At 37.3% G+C, this 20,618-nt stretch overlaps 1 protein-coding gene across 2 annotated transcripts; it reads left to right on the top strand.

Moving 5' to 3' along the window:
* Positions 1–30: 30 nt before the first annotated feature.
* On the top strand, positions 31–20,049 carry dse (dermatan sulfate epimerase). Of its 2 annotated transcripts, none has more exons than XM_043219626.1 (6): positions 31–187; positions 2,031–2,498; positions 6,436–6,689; positions 11,512–11,751; positions 14,387–14,594; positions 16,870–20,049. In XM_043219626.1, the coding sequence occupies exons 2-6, from the start codon at positions 2,077–2,079 to the stop codon at positions 18,599–18,601; spliced, it is 2,856 nt and encodes a 951-aa protein (XP_043075561.1). In that variant the 5' UTR covers positions 31–187; positions 2,031–2,076; the 3' UTR covers positions 18,602–20,049. The 2 variants fall into 2 exon arrangements, with proteins under 2 accessions (XP_043075561.1, XP_043075564.1); XM_043219629.1 differs by having other exon boundaries at positions 36–203.
* The last annotated feature ends 569 nt before the right edge of the window (positions 20,050–20,618 follow it).

Consider the following 20,618-nt stretch of genomic DNA (forward strand, 5'->3'; position numbering starts at 1 on the left):
CCAAAGCGCGCCTCCTCCAGCAGATGTGACGTTGCTTTACTGACTTTCTTACTGCGCAGCTGATTGCGGTTCTGCGCATCTGTTGACGACAAACTCTTTCAGGCCCACGGATGCTTCCCATCAGGCATGAGACCCATGATTTCGGCGGTATTTGGCAAGGTTAAGATAACGCCGGTGGATCCGAGAGGTAACGGAGCTCAGAGGTGTTCTTACGATTTGATAAAAGTTCTCATATTTTGAACTTTAAAGAGCGTTTTGAACTCCAGATTCTAGCTGTGAATCCTCAAACGAAGTTTAGAAAAAGTTAGATATTTTTTACTTGTTAACTAAACTGCGTGCATTTGATAAATCGCGTTATTTAAATCGTTTTTAATTGTTTAGTGCCTTAATGTTTTCGTGGATCTTTGCGATAAGTATGCGTGACTTGCATTGGAAATGTCATTATTATTTTAAAAACAAATTAGTAAGCTAAAGCGCATAATTCGATATCTCTATCTTTGACAGCATGTTGTTTTTATTTACAGACGGACATTAGAAATAACGTAACATTCAGCTGCTTTTTTTCCCCCTCAATAGAACTTGATTAAACAAGCCTGATCACTACATATTTTATTGTGTGTGCTCAGATTCTTCACACACAGCTAATGCAAGCATTAGTTGTTTGACCATGTGTTTCCTAGCTGGAATGCAGAGGTTCAGAGGTCAAGGGCCACTGCTGTGACTTGCCCTCTTTGGTTTCACCTTTCATAAAGAGTTATATGGAACCCAGTGAGCACAGAACTAACTGGAAGGAAATGATGAATTGATGATGCAGCTTAAGTTGTGATTAGATCGCTCATGTATTGAGCAACATGAAAGGATCCTATTTGAAGTAAAGGCTTAGTTCGTGTGTGTGTGTGTGTGTGTTTTAAGATGGGGGTAATAGATACCGGCTGCACTGGACACATGTCTAGACACCCCATAAAACCGGACCAGCTAATTTTCCATTTGACCAACGGCGTGTTAGTCAGTCTGGAGGAGGAGCAGAGAGCTCACATTCCTGCTTCTGGAAAGACACAGTTGTGGTTCACTGAATATTAGCAAGTTCTGACTGTTCGCAAACACAGCGATCTTTAAACGTTGCTAATCGAAACGTATAAATGGTACGCCGACTCTGTGTCTGGACAGCTGTTGTTTTAAAGTATTGCAGATCGCTCACTGAAGGTGAACATTCATTTACTTTCACCTTTCTCCGCTTGTATGCCCAGTCTGCTATAAGTAGGTTGGCTTCCTCAAAAGTGTAAACACTGTGGCTTTGTTTGTTCAAACCAAGGAGGTCTGTAATTCCTGGAGAAAGCTATACATTAGCATTCCTATATTCAGTGGCAATGGCATAGGCTAACGAATGACCCCTTGGATGTTTTCTTTTGAGCCAATAATGATGCTATGAATGGCATGTGACTAATTACTCTGGTACTATATAGTATATGTTGTTTGCAAAATGTTTAGCATCGCCGTCTTTAACTGTACGAAAATGCAGTGGTGTTTTTCTGTTTGCATTTGAATTACTGCTGTGGCCAGCAAAAATGTATTATTCTTGCATGTTTTTTTTTCATCAAGCTCACTGACATACGTGGTTGAGCTACGGATGTCCCGAGTTTGAATCCTGACTCAAGGACCTTTCCCGATCCTCCCCCAATATTTTATCTGACCGATGCGTGGCAGGTTGTGGAGGAGTGTTCTGGAAAGCAGTTCAGAAAAAGCAATGGTTAAAATTTGCTCAAACTCTACTCCAACACTCCGCTGTTATCACGTATGATGACCTTTAACGTTTTGATTAATTGTGTTGCTGTATAAAGGGAGCTTTCAGGCAAGAGGTGTTTCCTGCGAGCCAGATGAAGAAAAGCGCTATGGTGAACTTTCGTCTCCGTTTCATAAACGCATAGAAAAACTCGGAAAGATCAGCCCTACAGCTGGCTCTAATTATTGCAGGCATTCAGACCCAGCAGTGTAGCAGGGAAAATAACATCTCTCTCTTTGTGTCTCCTCAGCTGAGAGGGAGCAAGGTGATGTGGTCTCTGCCTCTCTGATGCCAGAATGAGAACTTACACCCGTGGGGCACCGACAGTGTTCTTTATAAGTGCACTGTGGATTCTAGTGTCCCCGGCTCTGGCTAAAGTGGACCCCAGTGGAGGCATTCCGTTTCTTGGAGGCAACTACGAGGGAACTCACCCCATGCTGTACTTTGACCGGACAGAGGTTGAGGAGCTGCAGCGAGCGGCGGTGGGGACACACAAGGCTTTGGCCCGACAGATCCGAGAGGCCGGGGAGGCCATACTGGAGCGACCCGAGGAGTATCTGCCCCCTTGGAGCCCTGCTGAGTTTAGTGCCCGCTGGAATGAAGTCTATGGGAACAACTTAGGCCTGCTCTCTATGTTCTGCCTGCTGTACCCGCACCGCGCAGGTGCACTGGAAGTAGCCAAGGAATACATGGAGCGCATGGCTGTGCAGCCTAACTGGTAAAGTAGTGTTTGCTTTTGCGTCTGATGTTATGCGTTTAATGTGCTGCTTAGCCTTAAAAGAAGCTGTGTTGTTGTAATGAGTAGGGCTAGACAAAACATAGAGATATCGCAAGTGTTAATATTGTGATATGCGTATCGCAACATCATGCAGTTAACATCTGAATTATCGTAATGATGCGCTACATGCAAAAATGTCAAGCTTTAGATTGACGCGTATTGCAAAGCTTTGTTAAGATAGATTTAAGTTGAAAGAGTGCAGAAAACAACTCGTCGTCTCGCCTTGCTGTCTGACACACACTTGAAGCACGCACATCAAACCACATCACGGACAGCTTGTGATCTGCACAGAGGGGAGTTTCAGACCTCACAAACATCGAGTTGGTTCACATCTTCTTAATTATCTCCAGAATAATGCTAAAATACCCATCTCTGCATTTATTCTCGTAAATGCAGTTTCAAATTAATGTAAACAGCTGATGCAGTTAAACCTCACTCACCTGACCTCAAGAGGCACACTATTAAATAACACTGTGTTGGCATCCTTAGTAGTACGCCTGCCTTCTACATCAGTTTTTACTGATTCGAAACCTGATCAACCTGCTTCAAACCTGTGAGTAGGACCAGGTAGTTGATGTGAGAAATGTGTCTTGTTTTAAGCTAAAACATTTATTAGACCTTTCAAAAGATTCAACAGCAAAGACGAAAAATATTCTGTACTCGCATACTGTTTCCCGTGCTGTGCACAAACACAAATCAAACGCACAAAAGCAGCCTCTTTTCAACGTGAATGATAGATTGTACTCTTTTGCATTCACAATCGAAAGAACAAATGCATACAGAATTATATCAAAATATCCCATAAATGCACTCAGTTATGTTTTAAGGAAACGTAATGAAAACAAAGGTGTATGATCCATGCATTGACAGCAGCTGATGCAGCGTGTTAACAAAAAACAAAAGCAAAGAAAATCCCTCACTGATCTCGACTGAATCACTTTTGTAACCTATGTTTATATTTTATTTACCCATTGTTCAGTGCTGACTACCATAATGGCAGCCTGCATCTGTGTATGCAATATTTTCCAATCCTATAATATTCTTTTAGGGTATAGGCCTTCTATTTTAGTCTACAGTTTAATACAGGTTAAACAAATAAAAAGCAAATAGCAGCGCTTACACGTGTTTCAATATGCATTTAAACAGACTGTATAATGATGAAAAACCACAAACGTGACAGTTATAATTAAAACACACAAATTCCTTCACAGCCTATTCATACAGCGCTCATATGCTACAGCACGTGTCCTATTTTTATTTTTTTAAACTGTAAACAACATAATTCCTAATTTATAGTCAATTTGAATTCAGTAAATAATTAAGACGCTAGGCCTGTCTCAATGGTTTATAATCCCTGAATGATTTTAGTCATGATAAATGTCGATTTTGACTACAACATTAAAAACAACAATACAATTGTTATAGTCAAGGAAATGAAACTTACCGCCATGAAATGTTTACAGTCTACAGGGGATAATGCCAATAAAAAAGAGAAGCATTGGAAAGTATGCATTAGGCATTTGACATCAACATGCATTTATCATTACAATCACCGCCAGAATTCAGCCGTGATGAACTTAAAATTAGATTCTATTATTTTTCCTTAAGTTCTCCTCACAAAACGAAATGTATTTAAAGTGGAAATTATTAGCAACATGCCAACACCAATAAGAGTAAAGCTAGTGTTTTGTGTTAGTTTAAGCACAAACAGAAAAGTAAAACCCAACTTTAACGTGGCAATAATTAAGACCAAACTGAACTTTGTTTGTTAATGGTGCAAATCAGCAATGTTGTTTATTCGGGGTGGATTGTGATTGAGGTGGGGCTTGGGTAGACCATATAACCGGATATCGCGGTAATCGAGAAGACATTTTTGGAATATCTCCTATTCATGGTACATTTCTTTATGCCGTCTAAAAATGTACTCCGTGTGTGGCAGTATCTTTAAGCAAAGCCAAGTGTGCCATTCTCGAACCCAGATGAAGCACAATAAACACCTTTTTATACTGGCCTAGATTATACTTGATTAGATTATTAAACTATCCAACTATAACACACACCATGTTTGATAGTCTGCAAGAGTCAGGTAAGAAATAGTTGCTACATAGGGACCACAATTTCTGTTATATTAAAGCATAAAGCGTTATTATTTCTATTATTAGTATTATGTCAGTTTAACACGTTCCATCTTTCTAATTCCACAGTGATTCTGCTTTTGGAAACATGTGGTTTGAATTAACATGTAGAAAACGTCTCGATGAATCAGGATTTCTGTGTGTAAACATTTGCACACATGTTCTGCACATAGCATGTGTTGTGTGTTCACTGTCACTGCACCTTTAACAGTCTAGAGCTTGATCGTTTAGATAATACTTTTGCAGAAACCTGTTTTTTCAGCCATATTGTTTCCTGTACATTATCTCTACAATGTTGACAAGCCAAATCTGCCTCTGACACTACAACCAAAAGTTGAGTGAAATTTAGACTCGCCTCTTATATGTCTGAACTTGTACCTGATGCTCCTTATGCTCTCATCTTGCCTCTGATATCACTGCTAAAGTTTATGAAGATCAGTATGTTTATATGATTGCCATAAATTAACTTTGGACATTGATCTGGACTTATATGCGTGAAAGTAAAATCATTCTGTCATGATTTACTCACGGTCACATTGTTTCAAGCCTGTAAGAGTTTTTTTCTTTTTCTTTTGTTCAACATAAAAGAGAAAATTTGAAAGAATGTGGGTATAAAAATACTTCAGCAGCTGTTTGGTTGTCCACATTCTATAAAATGTTTATCTGTGTTTTCAGCAGAAAAAATCAATTCCTGCAGCCTTGGAACAACTTGGTGTTGAGTAAACAGAATTTTCATTTCTGGGTGAAATGTCCTTTTAAAGATGTTTTCGAATCCAGGGCTTTTTAGAAGTTTTGAAGCCCTCGTGATAACTTCCTGAAAGCTTAAACAAGTAGCCCATCAAATTTATCAAAGGCTTATTTGCTGTCCAGACAAAATCTGGTTTCCATGTATTGAATAACCAAAACAAAAATTAGCCAAAGTATTTAGGTTGTTCACCGAACTGCGAATCACATTGACCCAGATTCTACTGTCATCATTTAATTCGACGCATTGATTTTTATTCGGAAAGTGTGTGTCCTCTGCCTCTTGCATAACAAAAATTGCAAAATGTCTCTAACTACAGTAAGTTACAGTAAGTTCTTCAGTTGTCCAAACACTTGTGAAAAAGTTATGATTGCATATGTCTTATTTATGCAAGTTAGTTCCTGTTCTTGAATAGGTCTTGAGTCATGGCAGTGAATCATTAATTCGTCCGAATTCTTCGTGAAACACAACAGTCTTTATGTCCCAAAATTCAGATGATCCTGTGGAATGATTCACTTTTGGGCAAAACTCCCACTGGCTACTAAAGCAGCATCACATTCCTTGAACCTGGGTTCTATGCATAAGCCAGACTCTTGTTTGAATATTTGGAGCTATATTAGAGTGTTTTTTTACTTCTCGTATGTGTGCACAGCTCTTAAATATATTTTCAAGTTCTAAATATTCCAAGTGCAAGTTTTTCCGCACCTACTCCAGTGTGTTCAGATGTGGCTCAGAATGTGTGCTGGTGTTTCTGTTTAAGCTGTGTGTGGATGGTTGGGTTAACTGCTGCGGTTCTGCACTCTCATTTACACTGCCGCCAGCGTGTAGTGGCCAACCAGGCACAGCCTAATGCAAACCTCCAACTTCTGGAACTCGTAACATTGTGTGTATTGCTCAGGCTCCAGAGCGTAGGTATAGATTCAGATCTGCAGCATCCACTGCTCTGTAGAACCTGAAATATGAACTTTGAGTTTTAAAGGCAGCTGTTTTGTTTCAGGATGGTGAAAGATGCTCCGTGGGATGAGGTTCCAATAGCTCACTCTCTGGTGGGCTTTGCTACAGCGTATGACTTCCTGTATGAATACCTCAGTAAAGTTCAGCAGGAGCGCTTCCTGCAGGTGATTGGGAATGCTTCACGATACATGTATGAGAAATCTTACCACCGTGGCTGGGGATTCCAGTACCTCCACAACCACCAGCCCACCAACTGTGTCGCTCTTCTGACTGGCAGCCTCGTGGTCATGAACCAAGGTGAGTCTAGAATTCCTTTACGTAGTGAAAGCATCTACATACCTGTATGTGTGAAGCTCCAACAAAGTGCCTTCAGGGCAAGTTACATTATAAGACAGCCATCCAATATTTTTTTTGTGTAGTTAAGAGTAAAGGGGTAGGGTGAGTAAAATGAACCACAAATTTAAGAAAGATAGTGCTTAATTTATCTTGACTCAAGCATATGTAGAGTTGGAAGGAGAGTGAAAAAAGTCTGTTTTGTAGTTTTAAGTGAATTTATGATGTTGCTGGTATCTTAATTAAAATAGCATTATTGCATGTTCATTTAAGTCAGTGTTTTTTTTAGGTTTAGGTGACATGTTGAACAACAGGACACAAACCTATTCAAAAGTACGAATTTGGACTTAAATCAGTGTTATTATTTACATCAAACAAATTCAAGATAATTTTATTGTAGTGTAATTGTTTAACCCTGCCAAAGGATAACATGTTGGACGCTGAAGTTTCGTGTGTACACAGCCTTTTTTTTTTTTAAACAAATACACTTATTTTATTATTTTTTTTTATCAGTAATATTATTAAAGTAGCTTATGTTCCCCTATTTTCCTCAAACTTCTGTCTGCTTGACTGGGTAAGGACTGTTTCAAGTAAAAATAATAAATCTTATAGCAGTAGTATGATAACTTCTGCTCAAGTCTTGTTAAAAAACTGGTCTAGTTAATGTAGATGTAAGTTTTTTAAGTTAATTATCTTTATGAAAAATTGTATTGTCTCTCTTAGCTGAAGCATTACACTTGCATTCCTACAGCCACTAAAATTGAGTGTTGTGATTATTTTTACCTATGACTGGTACACTTTACAATATCTCTGCCTCCGTGAACAGTGTTTGTGACATGCTGTTCAAAGTAAAGCTCTTACTTCTGTTGAGAAATGCATCACAAAAACATTTAAAATGTGGTGTCATGACTTTTTTTAATCTATGAAAAACAGGACAAGTAAAACAATTTTAGGCCTGCAGCAATTACACATTTATTTATTTATAAAAATGTATTTTAATACGAAGCAGAACTGAAATTCTCAGTTTCACAATTTTTGCATCTGTTACTCCCATGTGAACTGACATATGGTTTTTTTTGGAGGAAGTTCAGTGTTCTGCCCCCAATCTCACACAAACACATGCGTTATGAAGATGAAGGATCTGCCCCCTCGCTCAGCATTCCAGCCTGGAATTTAGGGCTGCTCAGGGTCATTCAGCAGAGCTGAACTTAAGCCTCCGTAATTATTTCTCCAGTGAAGCAGTTCTCCACATGACTCCAGTATTTCAGAACAGATATTTTCCTCTCTCTCTCTCTTTTGCTCTTTTGTATTTCTCTCTGTCTATATTCCTCCCCTGCAGCTATTCATAACATAATCTGTAGTTTTTGGCTCTGAAAGTATGTCCTGCCGTTCTTTTTCCTTTTTGAATTGGCTTCTCTCATATCTGTCCAAATATCTGGAGGTACTTTGTACCCCACTCTTCGCATCCCCAGCTCAGTTTCATAGCAGAATATTCTGTATAAAAAAAACAGCATTGATACACAGTAAATGATGTGGGTTTGTGAAGATTGGCCCCCAAGGAACACCCCCCAAAAGTGTTGGGACACCCAAAAAACTTTCACTCACCCTCCTGTCATTCCAAACCCATAAGACCACATTCCATTTGCTAAAACTCCATGCAACCTTGATTCAGCAAAAAGTAAAAATAGACATCTTAAAAAAAGGATGCATTACTTTAACGATTTGATGCATTAAAATGTGGTTTGCATGGATTCTCAATGGATGGGCGATAAGAGCATGAGAATATTTAAAATTTCTTCATTTGTGTTCTGAAGATAAACAGAAGTCTAATGGGTGTGGACTGGAAAGAGATTGAGTAAATGATTACAGAATTTTCATTTTTGGGCGAAATAACCCTTTAAGCTTAACCTTGTGCACACAAAGCTTCTAGGCCATGATAGCTACCACTATAAAGCACCTCTCTACCTCAGCACAGCGTCTGTATTCCACCACCATCTATCATTATAATTGTCTGAAGTCGTTCCGTAATATCAGCACTTTTTTAAGTATGCTAAAATGTATCGCTTTTACGCAAGGACAGGAAACAGCAATTAGCAGTGCAAAGCAGTTTTTATTCAGCCCTGTAACACAGGTTGGAATTAATGCTATCAAATGATTAATCACATCAAAAATAAAAGTTTTTATTTACATAATATGCATGTATATTTATGATGCATATATAAATGCATATACATATATATTTTTAAGATGCGTTATATCTGTGCATTTACACACACACATGCATGCAATTTTTCCAAAATATATATGCTATATGTCTGTGTAATTATATATAGATTTTTTTATTTTAAAGTGTATATATAGATACTTTTATTTTGGATGCAATTAATCATTTGATTACTTTAAAAAAGAAATAGTCGAAATAGAGAAATTCTGTCCCAGACCCAGACATCAAGTCGAGTGCGTTGAGTTACATGGTACAGCTGTGTACTTTGGTTGTATACAGCATATTTATTCAATTGCGTACACAGTACACAAACTGCAAAAATAGCATTGGTGAGGTGGTACGACTCTCCAAACATAGCGTTCTTAACCGTGCCTTCATTGAGCTCAAAATTGCATAACTAATATTGAAACATACTATGTACTTTTTGTGAAATGTACCAGAAAAAGACTGCAGTAGAAGAAAAAACTAGTGTCATTCATGGAAATATTAAAAAAAAGATATAACGTAAAAAGCAATGAAAATAAGGAAAATATTTAGTTGGAAAATCAAGGGTTTTGTGGAATGAGGGGTGTTTTCTAGTGTGCAGCCAGATAGTACATCATTTGTGCTTTAATAACTTGAACTTGAGAGCTGGATTTCTGCCCTCTGAATCCACAGAGCAGGGTGAAATCATGTTTGTGTAAATGTTGTTGTTCACAAAGGGTAATTCCTCTATCTGTGTGTGTGTGTGTGTGTGTGTGTGTGTGTGTGTGTGTGTGTGTCTGTGTAAAGAAGAATTCAGATAGCCGTTTGCGGGTGGACCGGGTTCCAGCAAATTTGCGGTGTGACAGGATTACTCAATAAACTGATGAGCTGTGGTCTAAATATTTATGCGGTTCTTCTCATACTCACCAAAGCATACAGGCAGAAAAGATCGGAGTGCATTTGTAACATTTTCCTGAAATTAATTCTTGCTGTTCATGTCAAAGGTTGTGTTATAGTAAGACTTCGGCTCAAATTAGTACAGGAATTCACAAAGGTTTACTGAGGTCTTAGTCTCTGTGTGTCTTCTGATTCCCGGGGTCATAATTACAACTTGCACAATTCATCCATCAAACGTAACTCGATGAGGTTAAAGTGATGTGGTTTCTGTATGATCTCTCTAAGCTGAAATGAGCTAGATGTAACGGAACTGCTTTTTGCTGATGCAGTACATGCGCATGAGAAAAGTGCTTATTGCAGGAAGCAGCTAATCTGAAACATTTTGTAAAAATTTGAGTGCTCCTTAGTCTTTACACCATTTACGTAATTAAACCGTTTAGCTATATTATGTCGATTGTATGGATAAACTAAGATTTTAAGGACATTTTTAGATTTTAGAGTCCCATGCATGTAAATGTACAAACTGTGATACTGAAGATCAAGAAAAATATTTAATGTGCTGTATATTCAAAGTTGAAAAGAAAATCTGCGTTTTTTTTCCCCACTTTTGCTCTTGGTTTCTAGCTGTTCAATTCGGTAGTTTGTTGCTTCTGATTAGTTTCATCTGTATCCTGTAAGTGTTTTCTATGTTTCTTTAAATACACTACCTCAAGCAAAAAGATCCATTAATTGCCATGGCACTCAGAAGGTCAAGCAATGTATTATGGTTTCCACAAAACCCCAGCAACACAACTCTTTTTACTGTAATAATTATAAGAAATTGTTTTGTGAGCAGAATGATAAAGGGTGTTTCTGAAGGATTGTGTGACACATACCAATGAGTTAATTACATTTGAAAATAATTATTTTAAATTGTAAAAAATATTTCTGCTGTGTTTATGCATTATTGGAGAACATAAGTGTTAGAGAATATAATGAAGAATTTAAATAGTAGTTTTTTTGTTTATTTATTTTTTGCTACATTGAATTAAATATGTTAACAGGGGCCTGTTTCATAAAACAAGTTCACTAAATAAGCCAGGTTTATTTTAGTTAGTCTGACTTGTCAGTTGATTTGGTTTAAAATTAGCCAGAGTAACTGAAATAAACTTGGCTTATTCGCTAAACTTGTTTTATGGAACAGGCCTTTCTTTCCCTTGTTTGATTGTGTCGTTATGTTCAGTTGTGTCTCAATTGATTTAAAATTGACCTCCCCTATATTGATTCTATTCACACTACAATTGTTAACTCTACACCGTGACAAAAGTAGTGCTGTAATCATAATTAATCACTTCCAAAATAGCTTTTTGTTTACATAGTATATGTGTGTACTGTGTATATTTATTATAAATACAAACACATGCATGTATATATTTAAGAAAAGTGTAATTTATGTATTTATATGTAATAGAAAATATAAGAATGTAAATGTATAAACGTACATTTTTCATATATACTGTATGTGTGTATTTATGTATACAAAATAAATATATACAGTAGACATACATATATAATGTAAACATAAATATTATTTTGAATTATGATATGATTTAATTGTGAATAATTATTCGACAGCACTAGGCCAAAGTGCACCAATATTTATGAAAACTGCCTTTTGATCCCCCCGTTCTGCCACTTTCACTATTTTGCTCTGTTTTACAGGATACCTCCAGGAAGCTTACCTCTGGACAAAACAGGCTCTTGCCATCATGGAAAAGTCCATGGTGCTTCTCCAAGATGTGGCTGATGGGTCTCTGTACGAGGGTGTGGCGTATGGGACTTACACCACTCGTTCTCTCTTTCAGTACATGTTTTTGGTACAGAGACACTTTGACATTGGCCACTTCAATCACCCCTGGCTGCACAAACATTTCGCATTTCTCTACAGGACAGTGTTGCCTGGTAAGACCTTGCTTTCATTCATTCTTTGACTATTAGAAGCACATCATTTAGAGGTCTCATATTGCAAATGTCTTAGCATTTCATTTCTTCATCTGAGGTCCAATTAAAAGGGTTTTTTGTGTGTGCAAAAAGGTCATAATTTCCAGCCTCAGTCTGATCTTTTGATCTATTTGGGACCTCAACAACCTCAAACTTTTGTAACATCTACAGTATGTAAAAAGTTTTTCGTTGATCCAATAAAAAAAATGTAGGGTGATGATTCACATCTATATTTTATAACTTGAACCATTGAAAAATAATTAACAACTTGAAGTTGTTGTTTTTTTTTTTTATTGGGTGCATTTGCCAAAACCAACTATGGTCACAAGTTCTTTTCATTACCTGATTTCAACAGAACTTGCGCTCTTAATGATGGTTTTGGGAAACCAGGTTTATTTTCTTGGTCTTTTTTTTATTCCATTTAAACTTTACCCTTTTGGTGACTAGTGCTACACTTGGTCATTGACCATGAAGTGTTGTTGTTTTTTGTCTTGCTGCAAAAAAAAAAAACCTAGGAGAGAAGGTGGTCAAGTGAACCATCACATAGTGGCTTGATTCACTGATTGCTTTACTCTTTACTACAGCACCTCATTGTCTGCGGACTGTGTTTTTACCCATGTGAAAACATTTATTTTAAGAACAAGAAAAAGATGGCAGACATAAACATGAAGAATCGGCCTATAAATTTCAATAATGACAATCAACAAAATATTCAGATAAACAGATCTGAGAATATCACAAAACAAGCTACTAAGAAGTCACAGCATGAATGGCAAAAAATAGTAAGAATAAAATAAAATACTAAAAAAATTCAAGTGCATAATATATTCATGTTGCAATGCATTTTGGCGGCCATGTGGATGAGTTTTGATTGGTGCTCCCAAAAGTCACTTTTTTGCGTGAAGCTTTTTTTTTTTGTCATTCATTAAATTATCAGACTGAAACATTATTTTTGTCAACAATATACAGTTCAATTTCCAGTCCCTTGTTTACACGGTGTATGATATTAGTGTCATTCCATTACATGACAACTAAATAGCAGCCAAAACCAACTGACCATGTTGTTTATGGATTTCTTTTGCCATAACAACTGAATTTTGCAAAGACAGAGTTAGAACAGTTGAAAAAAAAACAATATAATATGAGTCAAGAGGGTGATGCTGTTTGTGCAGTTCTTTAATCCTCTTCTGCTGACATTTCAGTGATTTTCATCCGAGGCTGTTGACTTCAATTGTTGAGTTGCAGTACTAGTAATTTGTAATATTATTTCTTAAATAAGAATTTTAGTTTTGATTTAAATATTTATCTTTTTAGATCAAAGCTAAAAATTAAATCAATGGACCTTCTTCGACATGACAAATATACTTTGTGCAAGGTTTAATCAAATGTATAAAAATATAATAATTAGCTCAAATTCTAATATATATATATTATAATATATATATATATATATATATATATATATATATATATATATATATATATATATATATATATATATATATATATATATATATATATAACCATTAACCCATTTTTTTGTTTGTTGAATAAAAAAATTGTGTTTAGTGCAAGTTATTTATTTTTCATGGCTCAAGTTATAAAATATAGATTTTAATCATTACCCTATTTTTTGAATTGGATGGATGGGCATATTTTTGCAGTGCATTTTTGAAAATGAGTAACAGTGTTTGCTTTGTGGGCTGCAGTTTTTCTGTTGGGTCCAGTCTACTTTGTGCGAAGTCTGCATTACAGTTTGACAGGTTGAAAATTTTGTTACAATAAATGCATCTTCAGTTGTGTTAAATAAAGTGTTTTCTACACGTAATAATAGAACAGCAATAAACTCCTTTAACAGATCAGTTGCCTGGTCTCACCTTAAAACCTGGCCAGCACTAAACCAGAGTTCAGACTGTGAATTGTAACTGCAACAATAGCTCTCTGTGCACATCAAAAGAACTAAGAGCCGTCAAGCTGTTTGTGTGTGTCCACAGACAAGTCAGGTTTGGACAGTTTGCAAACTCTTGCCAAAAGCCATTTTATTGTGGCGGAAACCAAAACCTTAAGCAAAAAACCAAGAGACGGAGACGGTCGGCAGTCCCAATACACTCAGTCTCTCGGCCTATCTCGGCCTATCCTGGGAATGCACACAGATGCAGTACTGTTAGGACTATATGGCCTCTTCTTAGCCGTTTTTGTATTTCTATCAGCGTAGCTAGCAAGTGTTTTGGTTCCCTGTGGAAACTAAAACAAACTGGTAACCCTCATTAGTTAAATGCTATCCTCCAAAGACAGTACTTACTGCTGTCGTTTTTTTACACAAAAGTGATTCATTCTGGCTAAATATTTTCTAGTGGTTGCTAGGTTTAATATCCCTTTTCACAGTATACTGCTGTTCTTCCTTTTAATCTTCACCTACACTCGTTAATTAAAAAGTGTTTGCTTCTACAGAAGTCAAACAAGCTTTTAGTCACTGACTGAAAATAAACACTTATTGTGCAGTTTGTAGGAAACAAAAAGAACAAATTCTTTTTAGTTGACCTAATCTTTCACACTCATTGTTTTGAATGTCTTCTTTTTTTTTTCTCTCTTGCAGGTTTTCAGAGAACGGTTGCAATCGCAGATTCCAACTATAACTGGTTCTATGGGCCAGAGAGTCAGTTGGTGTTTTTGGATCGGTATGTCATGAGAAATGGCAGCGGGAACTGGCTGGCTGAGATCATCAGACAGAATCGGGTTCTGGAGGGCCCGGGACAGGCCGGCAAGGGTCAGCGCTGGTGCACGCTGCACACAGAGTTCCTCTGGTGAGACACTTATTGTGTACATGTTTTTACATTGTACTTATATTCATAAAAATACCTATTTGTAATTCATTTCTGTAATTACATTACATACGCTTACACCTTAACCCACCATTAAACTAACTCCTACCACCAAACCTGTCCCTTGACTGAAGAGTGACTTCTTTGCAGCAATTATGAAGCGTATCTCAGAATCCACAATAGAGAATAAAATAGCCTGCAAAAATATTTTCCTAATATGAACGCAACATTTGCTTTTTTGTAATTTTTTGTCATTATTGTGACTACGCAGTAAATCCTCCAGTGTTTATATATCAATCGCTTTTATTTATATAGCGCTCTTGAAATACAGATTGTATCAAATAGGAGTGATAGTAATGTATAATGAAGAGATTAACACTTAATTTTTTATTAAATGCAGAGACGTCTGTAATCAACAACGATAATCCCTAGAAATTACGCGTCAAAGATAATCCACACTCAGATTGTTAAAAAAGTAACACTGAAGCAGTGTTAAAGTTAATGAGAAAATTCATTTAGTGATTTAGTGATGATTGAACATTAATGAAGAACACCTGCTGTTAACAAACTGATCCATTGAAACGGAGAACAGGAAAAAAAAGATAGAAGAAATACAACGGGCTACATCTGATTTCAGGAACAGCCTTCGATGAATTCAACTGAAGATAAAAAACATTAAATCTCACAAGATCTCAGCAGGGCACGTTTAAACAACTACACAAATAGCCTCAGCAGCTTCACAGCTTTAGATGTTGATGTTTTAGTTTTGTTTGAATTACCATTATCAAGGTCAGTGTTTGCTTTAGTTGGGCTCTTGACCCTTAGGTCTCTTTCTGTATTACTGCATGTTCTGTTGTAAAGCAGAGAGAGATTAGTGCTGGACAGTGAATAAATGTTAGCTGTTTTTATATGATGAGATAATCATCATGAGCTGGCCTGGTTATGTCTAAAATAACTTTTCTTCTGTTTGTTTTGTATAATAAGCAAAAGTCAGTAACTGACTTTAAACATTTATAAATATAAGTATTTGAACTCCAGTATTATTAAGATACACACAGACATCAAGAAGCAGAATATGAATCTCAACAATGATGGCAATCAATGCAATGCATGCTGTGTAAGACCATATTAAGAACTGCAGTATTAAAAGTTATTGTCACCATGACATTGAGGATCACATGAGAAATGTTTAAAATGTTTGTTTTTTTCCTCTCAGTATTGACATGTTATGATATTAGCTTTTTTTTTCTTCTTAAAATTATTAAAATAATCAAATGTATCTAAAAAAATAAACAGAAATATTAAAAGTTACCCGTTTTAAAACAAGAATGCTCACTCATCATAAGCATAAACCGAAAGCATAAACTTCTAGATTTGACTCATTATTGCACAAATATTTGTTGTGAAATATTATTTGCAATCAGTCTGAAACAAATGTCTTTGAACTTTAGTAAAAGGCTCAAGAGCTCAACTAAAGCAAACACTGACCACAGTTGTGGTGGCAATGTTTTTTTTGTTTTGTTTTTTTTATTCAGTTGATTTCATCCAAGGCTGTGTCTGAAGTCAGCTGCAGTTCTTCTAGTTTTTCTCTTCTCTTTTTTTTTTCCTCAATGGTTCAGTTTGTTTACAGCAGGTGTTCAATCATCACTCAATTACTAAACTAATCATCTCATTACATTACAGTCTTACTTTTTAACACTCTGGGTGTGGATTATATAAACACTGGAAGTTAATTTAACACTGGAGGGTTTACAGTATATGTTGGAACATATACTGTAATGGACAACAGAAGAGCAAAAGAGCAATGATCTATTAATGCTGTGTCTTAGTTTAATGAAGTATACATAGTTTTTTATTATATTAGAAAGAAAACAAGTAGATGGAATTAGAAAAAGGACAGAGAGAAATTGTATTACAGGGTCTTTTTATAAATAAAAAGAAAAGTCAATAGAATAGAGAACCTCTTCGAGAGTTAAGCTGTTTACAAATAAATAAACAAGTACATAAAATAAAAATAGAAAATAGATAAACTGATGCATACATATGTATGCATATGTGTTTATGAGTATGCAAATGAACCTGTTATTTTACTTTTTATTTAGAGATCATTTAAATATTCAGTACTTGTTTGGGACTAAAATTAGATGACACGCATGTGCCCCTTGATGTGAAAAGGCCAAACCAAAAGCAAACAAGTTTGTTTGGTTTTTGTATTGTGGCTTAACTTACTTTTCTATGTGCTTCTCCCACTGTATAGGTATGATGCCAGCCTGCAGCCCACCCCACCTCCTGATTATGGTGCATCACACCTCCATTATTTCGAAGACTGGGGAGTGGTGACCTACGGAAGCGCCCTGCCTGCTGGGAGAAACCACACATTTCTGTCCTTCAAGTCGGGCAAGCTCGGGGGACGTGCCATTTTCGACATGGTTCACCAAAACAAATACAAAGACTGGATCAAAGGGTGGCGGAACTTTAATGCAGGCCATGAGCATCCGGACCAGAATTCCTTTACCTTTGCTCCGAACGGAGTCCCGTTTATCACAGAGGCATTGTACGGTCCCAAATACACCTCTCTCAACAATGCCATCATGTTCGGGCCCGCCGTGTCGGAGAGCTGCTTTGCACCATGGGAAGGCCAAGTTACTGAGGCTTGTAACTCTAAATGGCTTAAGTACAAGCACGGTCAAGCGGCAGACTGCCAGGGGCAGGTGGAGGCAGCTCTGGAGCGGCAGGGCATGGTGTTTATTCGCGGGGAAGGTCGCGGCGCTTACAGCCCTGAGCTGAAGATCAAGAGTTTTCAAAGGAACTTACTGTTGCTTCATCCTCAGCTGCTGCTGATGGTTGACAGCATACAGCTGCATTTAGGCAGTGTGACACACAGCATGAGTGCCTTCTTCCACAACACAGACATGCCCTTTCAGGAAACCCAAGTCGATGGAGTTCATGGTGCTCTCATCAGACACCGAAACGAAACCTCCAAGATGTTCTGGTTGGACGATACGGGTAGCAGTGAAAAGGCAACAGTGGGATATAGGAGCTACCCCCGTGGATACCCCTATAATGGTTCAAATTACGTAAACGTGACTATGTCACTGAGGTACCCCAGCAGCAGAGTGGCCTACATCTTCTTCGGATCTGGAGTGGATGTTCAGAGTTTCAGCGTGCACGGAGACTCAGAAACACTGGACATCTATCTGGCCACCGGAGATCACACCTACACCATCTGTCTCTACACAGATGCGCTTCCCACCAAGCCTATGGCCATGGTGTTGATGGACCAAAAGAAAGTAGTGTTTGAAAGGACAGCAGGGACAAATGAGCAGCCGTTGGAGGAGGTCGAGGAATACGTTAATGTTGTGGAGGACAATCTGCAGCATGTCAAACCAGTCTTCCAGCAGCTGGAGAGGCATATCCTTTCGCGGGTGCTTAACACGGACCGTTTCCACAAAACTGCGGAGCGCCTCCTGAAGTCCTCCGACAAGAGGAAGGCCCCAGGGACTGTGGAGAAGATGTTTTCCCTTTCTAAGAAGCAAGGGAAGGGGAAGGGAGGAAAGAAGGCCAGCCTTTCTGACAGCCTCCAAGACATCTTCGCTCAAATCGAGGCCAGGGAGAAGAAGGAGAGGCAGAGGACGATTAAGCGCGTCTATGAGGAGGCTCCCGAGGAGGCAGACGGAGACTCGAGGGCGTTCATCGACTACAACGATCTACGAAAGGGCAGGAAAGTGGGATTTGTCAAGGGCCGGAAATTCAAAGAAGTACGTGTGGGGGCTACGGCAGAGAGCGACGATATGTTTAATGCCACCTCGTACATTCGCCTCTTCCTAGTTTTAAATATAGCCACTTTCTTCGCCCTGCTGGCAGTGCTGTTAACACGCTTCCAGCGGGCGCAGAGTTTGCACACGCAGCGCTGCCTTTACTGCGTCCTCCTCATAGACAGCTTCATCCTGCTCTGTCTCTATTCCTCCTGCTCTCAGGCACAGTGCTGACAAACATCATCACTGCGAGACATTCAGAATGGCTCAATATTCCAGCTCTTCAAACATGTTTTGACACCATTACTATGGCATGCAGCAGCAGTCTCTCCAAGTGATGGCATGTGGCTCTTTCTCACAGGCACGGTCTCGGTCTTATCTTTACTGTGAGACACGTGGAAGTGTCTTCATTCAGCACAACTCTGAGTCAGTGCTAGCAAGCAGAAAAATTGATTCCGTAAAGGAATTAATAGATGTTGTGAAGATAGCCAGCCTATCTCAGATCAGAAGCTTTTGTGAAGCTTTGAAATAGTTTACATGAAATTTGTCTTGAAGACAACCTCTTAAAGATAAAAGTGCTTACTTCACAGAGATGCCATATTAGAACCATTTTTGATTCCACAAATTCAGATTTGAATCTGAAGAACCGCCTATCACCGCAAACAACCTTTTGTGAAACAGAGGTTTCCTCAGATGTTGAAGGTTCTTCTACGGCATTGTGAAGCACCTTTGTCTTTAAGAATGAGCCCTGCATGTGACAAGAGGGGGGAAAATTAAGAATTCACTTCCATATCTTAAGTTAAAGCATTGGCAGTAATTTATTCCCTCGTTTGAGATAAGTTATGCCCACAGTTTAACTGACATGAGGGAACAAATTAATAAACCATGGCAACAAAATAAATTGTGCGAATCATGACTAAAGTATCTATTTTTTCACCCCTCTGCAATAGTCATGTTTGGGGCTCAGTATTAAAGAGGGGCTCTCCAAGGCCTCCCACTATTATCTGGATTCACTGCAAGCAAAGCACATTTGGTAACAACATGGGCAATCTTTCATCATAAAATGTGTAAAATGTATATATATGTTGAAGCAAAGTATATTTTTTGGATGTTGTTTTGTACTCTTCTATTAAAAGGCAACAGATATTTGTATTTTGGTGACTTCTTTGTGTACATTTATAAAATATACATTCAAGTAAAGGAATATTAAAAACATAATTTCCATATCCACTAGTAGATGCAATTTGGAAACAACGGACACCTCTGTAGTGAATATGTTCAGCTTTAAAAATATTTTGATAGCCTTAGTGTTGGTTTGTGTCTTAATATTTTTGCCTCAATAAATTAGATTTAAAAAAAACAAATTTAGGACACTATTTGGAAAAAATCGTCTTGCAGGAAAAAAAGTTAATCATTTTTACAAGGAAACTGGAAGGTGTTTTATTTCTAAGCTGTTTATTGTATATTTGGCAGTACAGCCATTTTTTGTACCTTTTACTAAGCTTAAAAACACATATTTTAAAAGTCCTTTATGTTTGATTACAGTCATTTACATTATATTAATTATGTTTACAAATTCTCTGTATTCTGAAGCCCTTCTTTTGATGATGTCAAAAACAAGTGTTATGCAGTGCAAAGTGGATTATTATTTTATATCATGAAGTAAAAACACGTTATTACCATTTTGGTATCATTTGATGAGGTTCTGTCTTTACTGGGATTGCTGTTTTCTTTCATGCGTAACATTATAAACTTTCAAAACATGCAGAAATAGTTTTAAGGAAGTGCTTTAAGCTAGCAACGTGAAATAATAAATTGAATGCAAATAAATGTTCAGTAGTATTCAGAAGAGTTTCGGTGACACCTAGCGGTACTGCAGGGGTTTTGCTAAATATTGTGTGATATCAAATTTCTTGAACATTTAAACCATTTGAAAAATATAGAAATAGGCCTATGCAGTGCATCAATAAAAATTACTTAAATGCTTTTGCAATTTTAGAATCATAGCAAAGTAAAAAAAAACATGAATTTGGATGAAGAACTGTTCGAGATTGAATAAAATGGTGACAGGAGTTTCCTGGTTTGTAAACGTATTTATTATTTTGCATATGGACACTGGTAAATTGCTTTTTTAGTTAGGCATAACATTTCAAGCAATAGTAGCCTATAGTTGTAAACATAATAATATTATTTACTATTGTATGCACAATTGTTTTATTTACAATAATTATGCCATATTTATTTATATATG

Source organism: Puntigrus tetrazona, chromosome 20 (assembly GCF_018831695.1).
Source record: "Puntigrus tetrazona isolate hp1 chromosome 20, ASM1883169v1, whole genome shotgun sequence".
NCBI lineage: Eukaryota > Metazoa > Chordata > Actinopteri > Cypriniformes > Cyprinidae > Puntigrus > Puntigrus tetrazona.

What these genes read in the sequence shown, in the direction of transcription:
- dse (XM_043219626.1), top strand. Translation starts at nt 2,077, where the DNA reads ATGAGAACTTACACCCGTGGGGCACCGACAGTGTTCTTTATAAGTGCA. An exon ending in CCTCGTGGTCATGAACCAAG is followed by an intron (nt 6,690 to 11,511) that starts GTGAGTCTAGAA and finishes TCTGTTTTACAG; the next exon opens with GATACCTCCAGGAAGCTTAC. An exon ending in CTGCACACAGAGTTCCTCTG is followed by an intron (nt 14,595 to 16,869) that starts GTGAGACACTTA and finishes CCCACTGTATAG; the next exon opens with GTATGATGCCAGCCTGCAGC.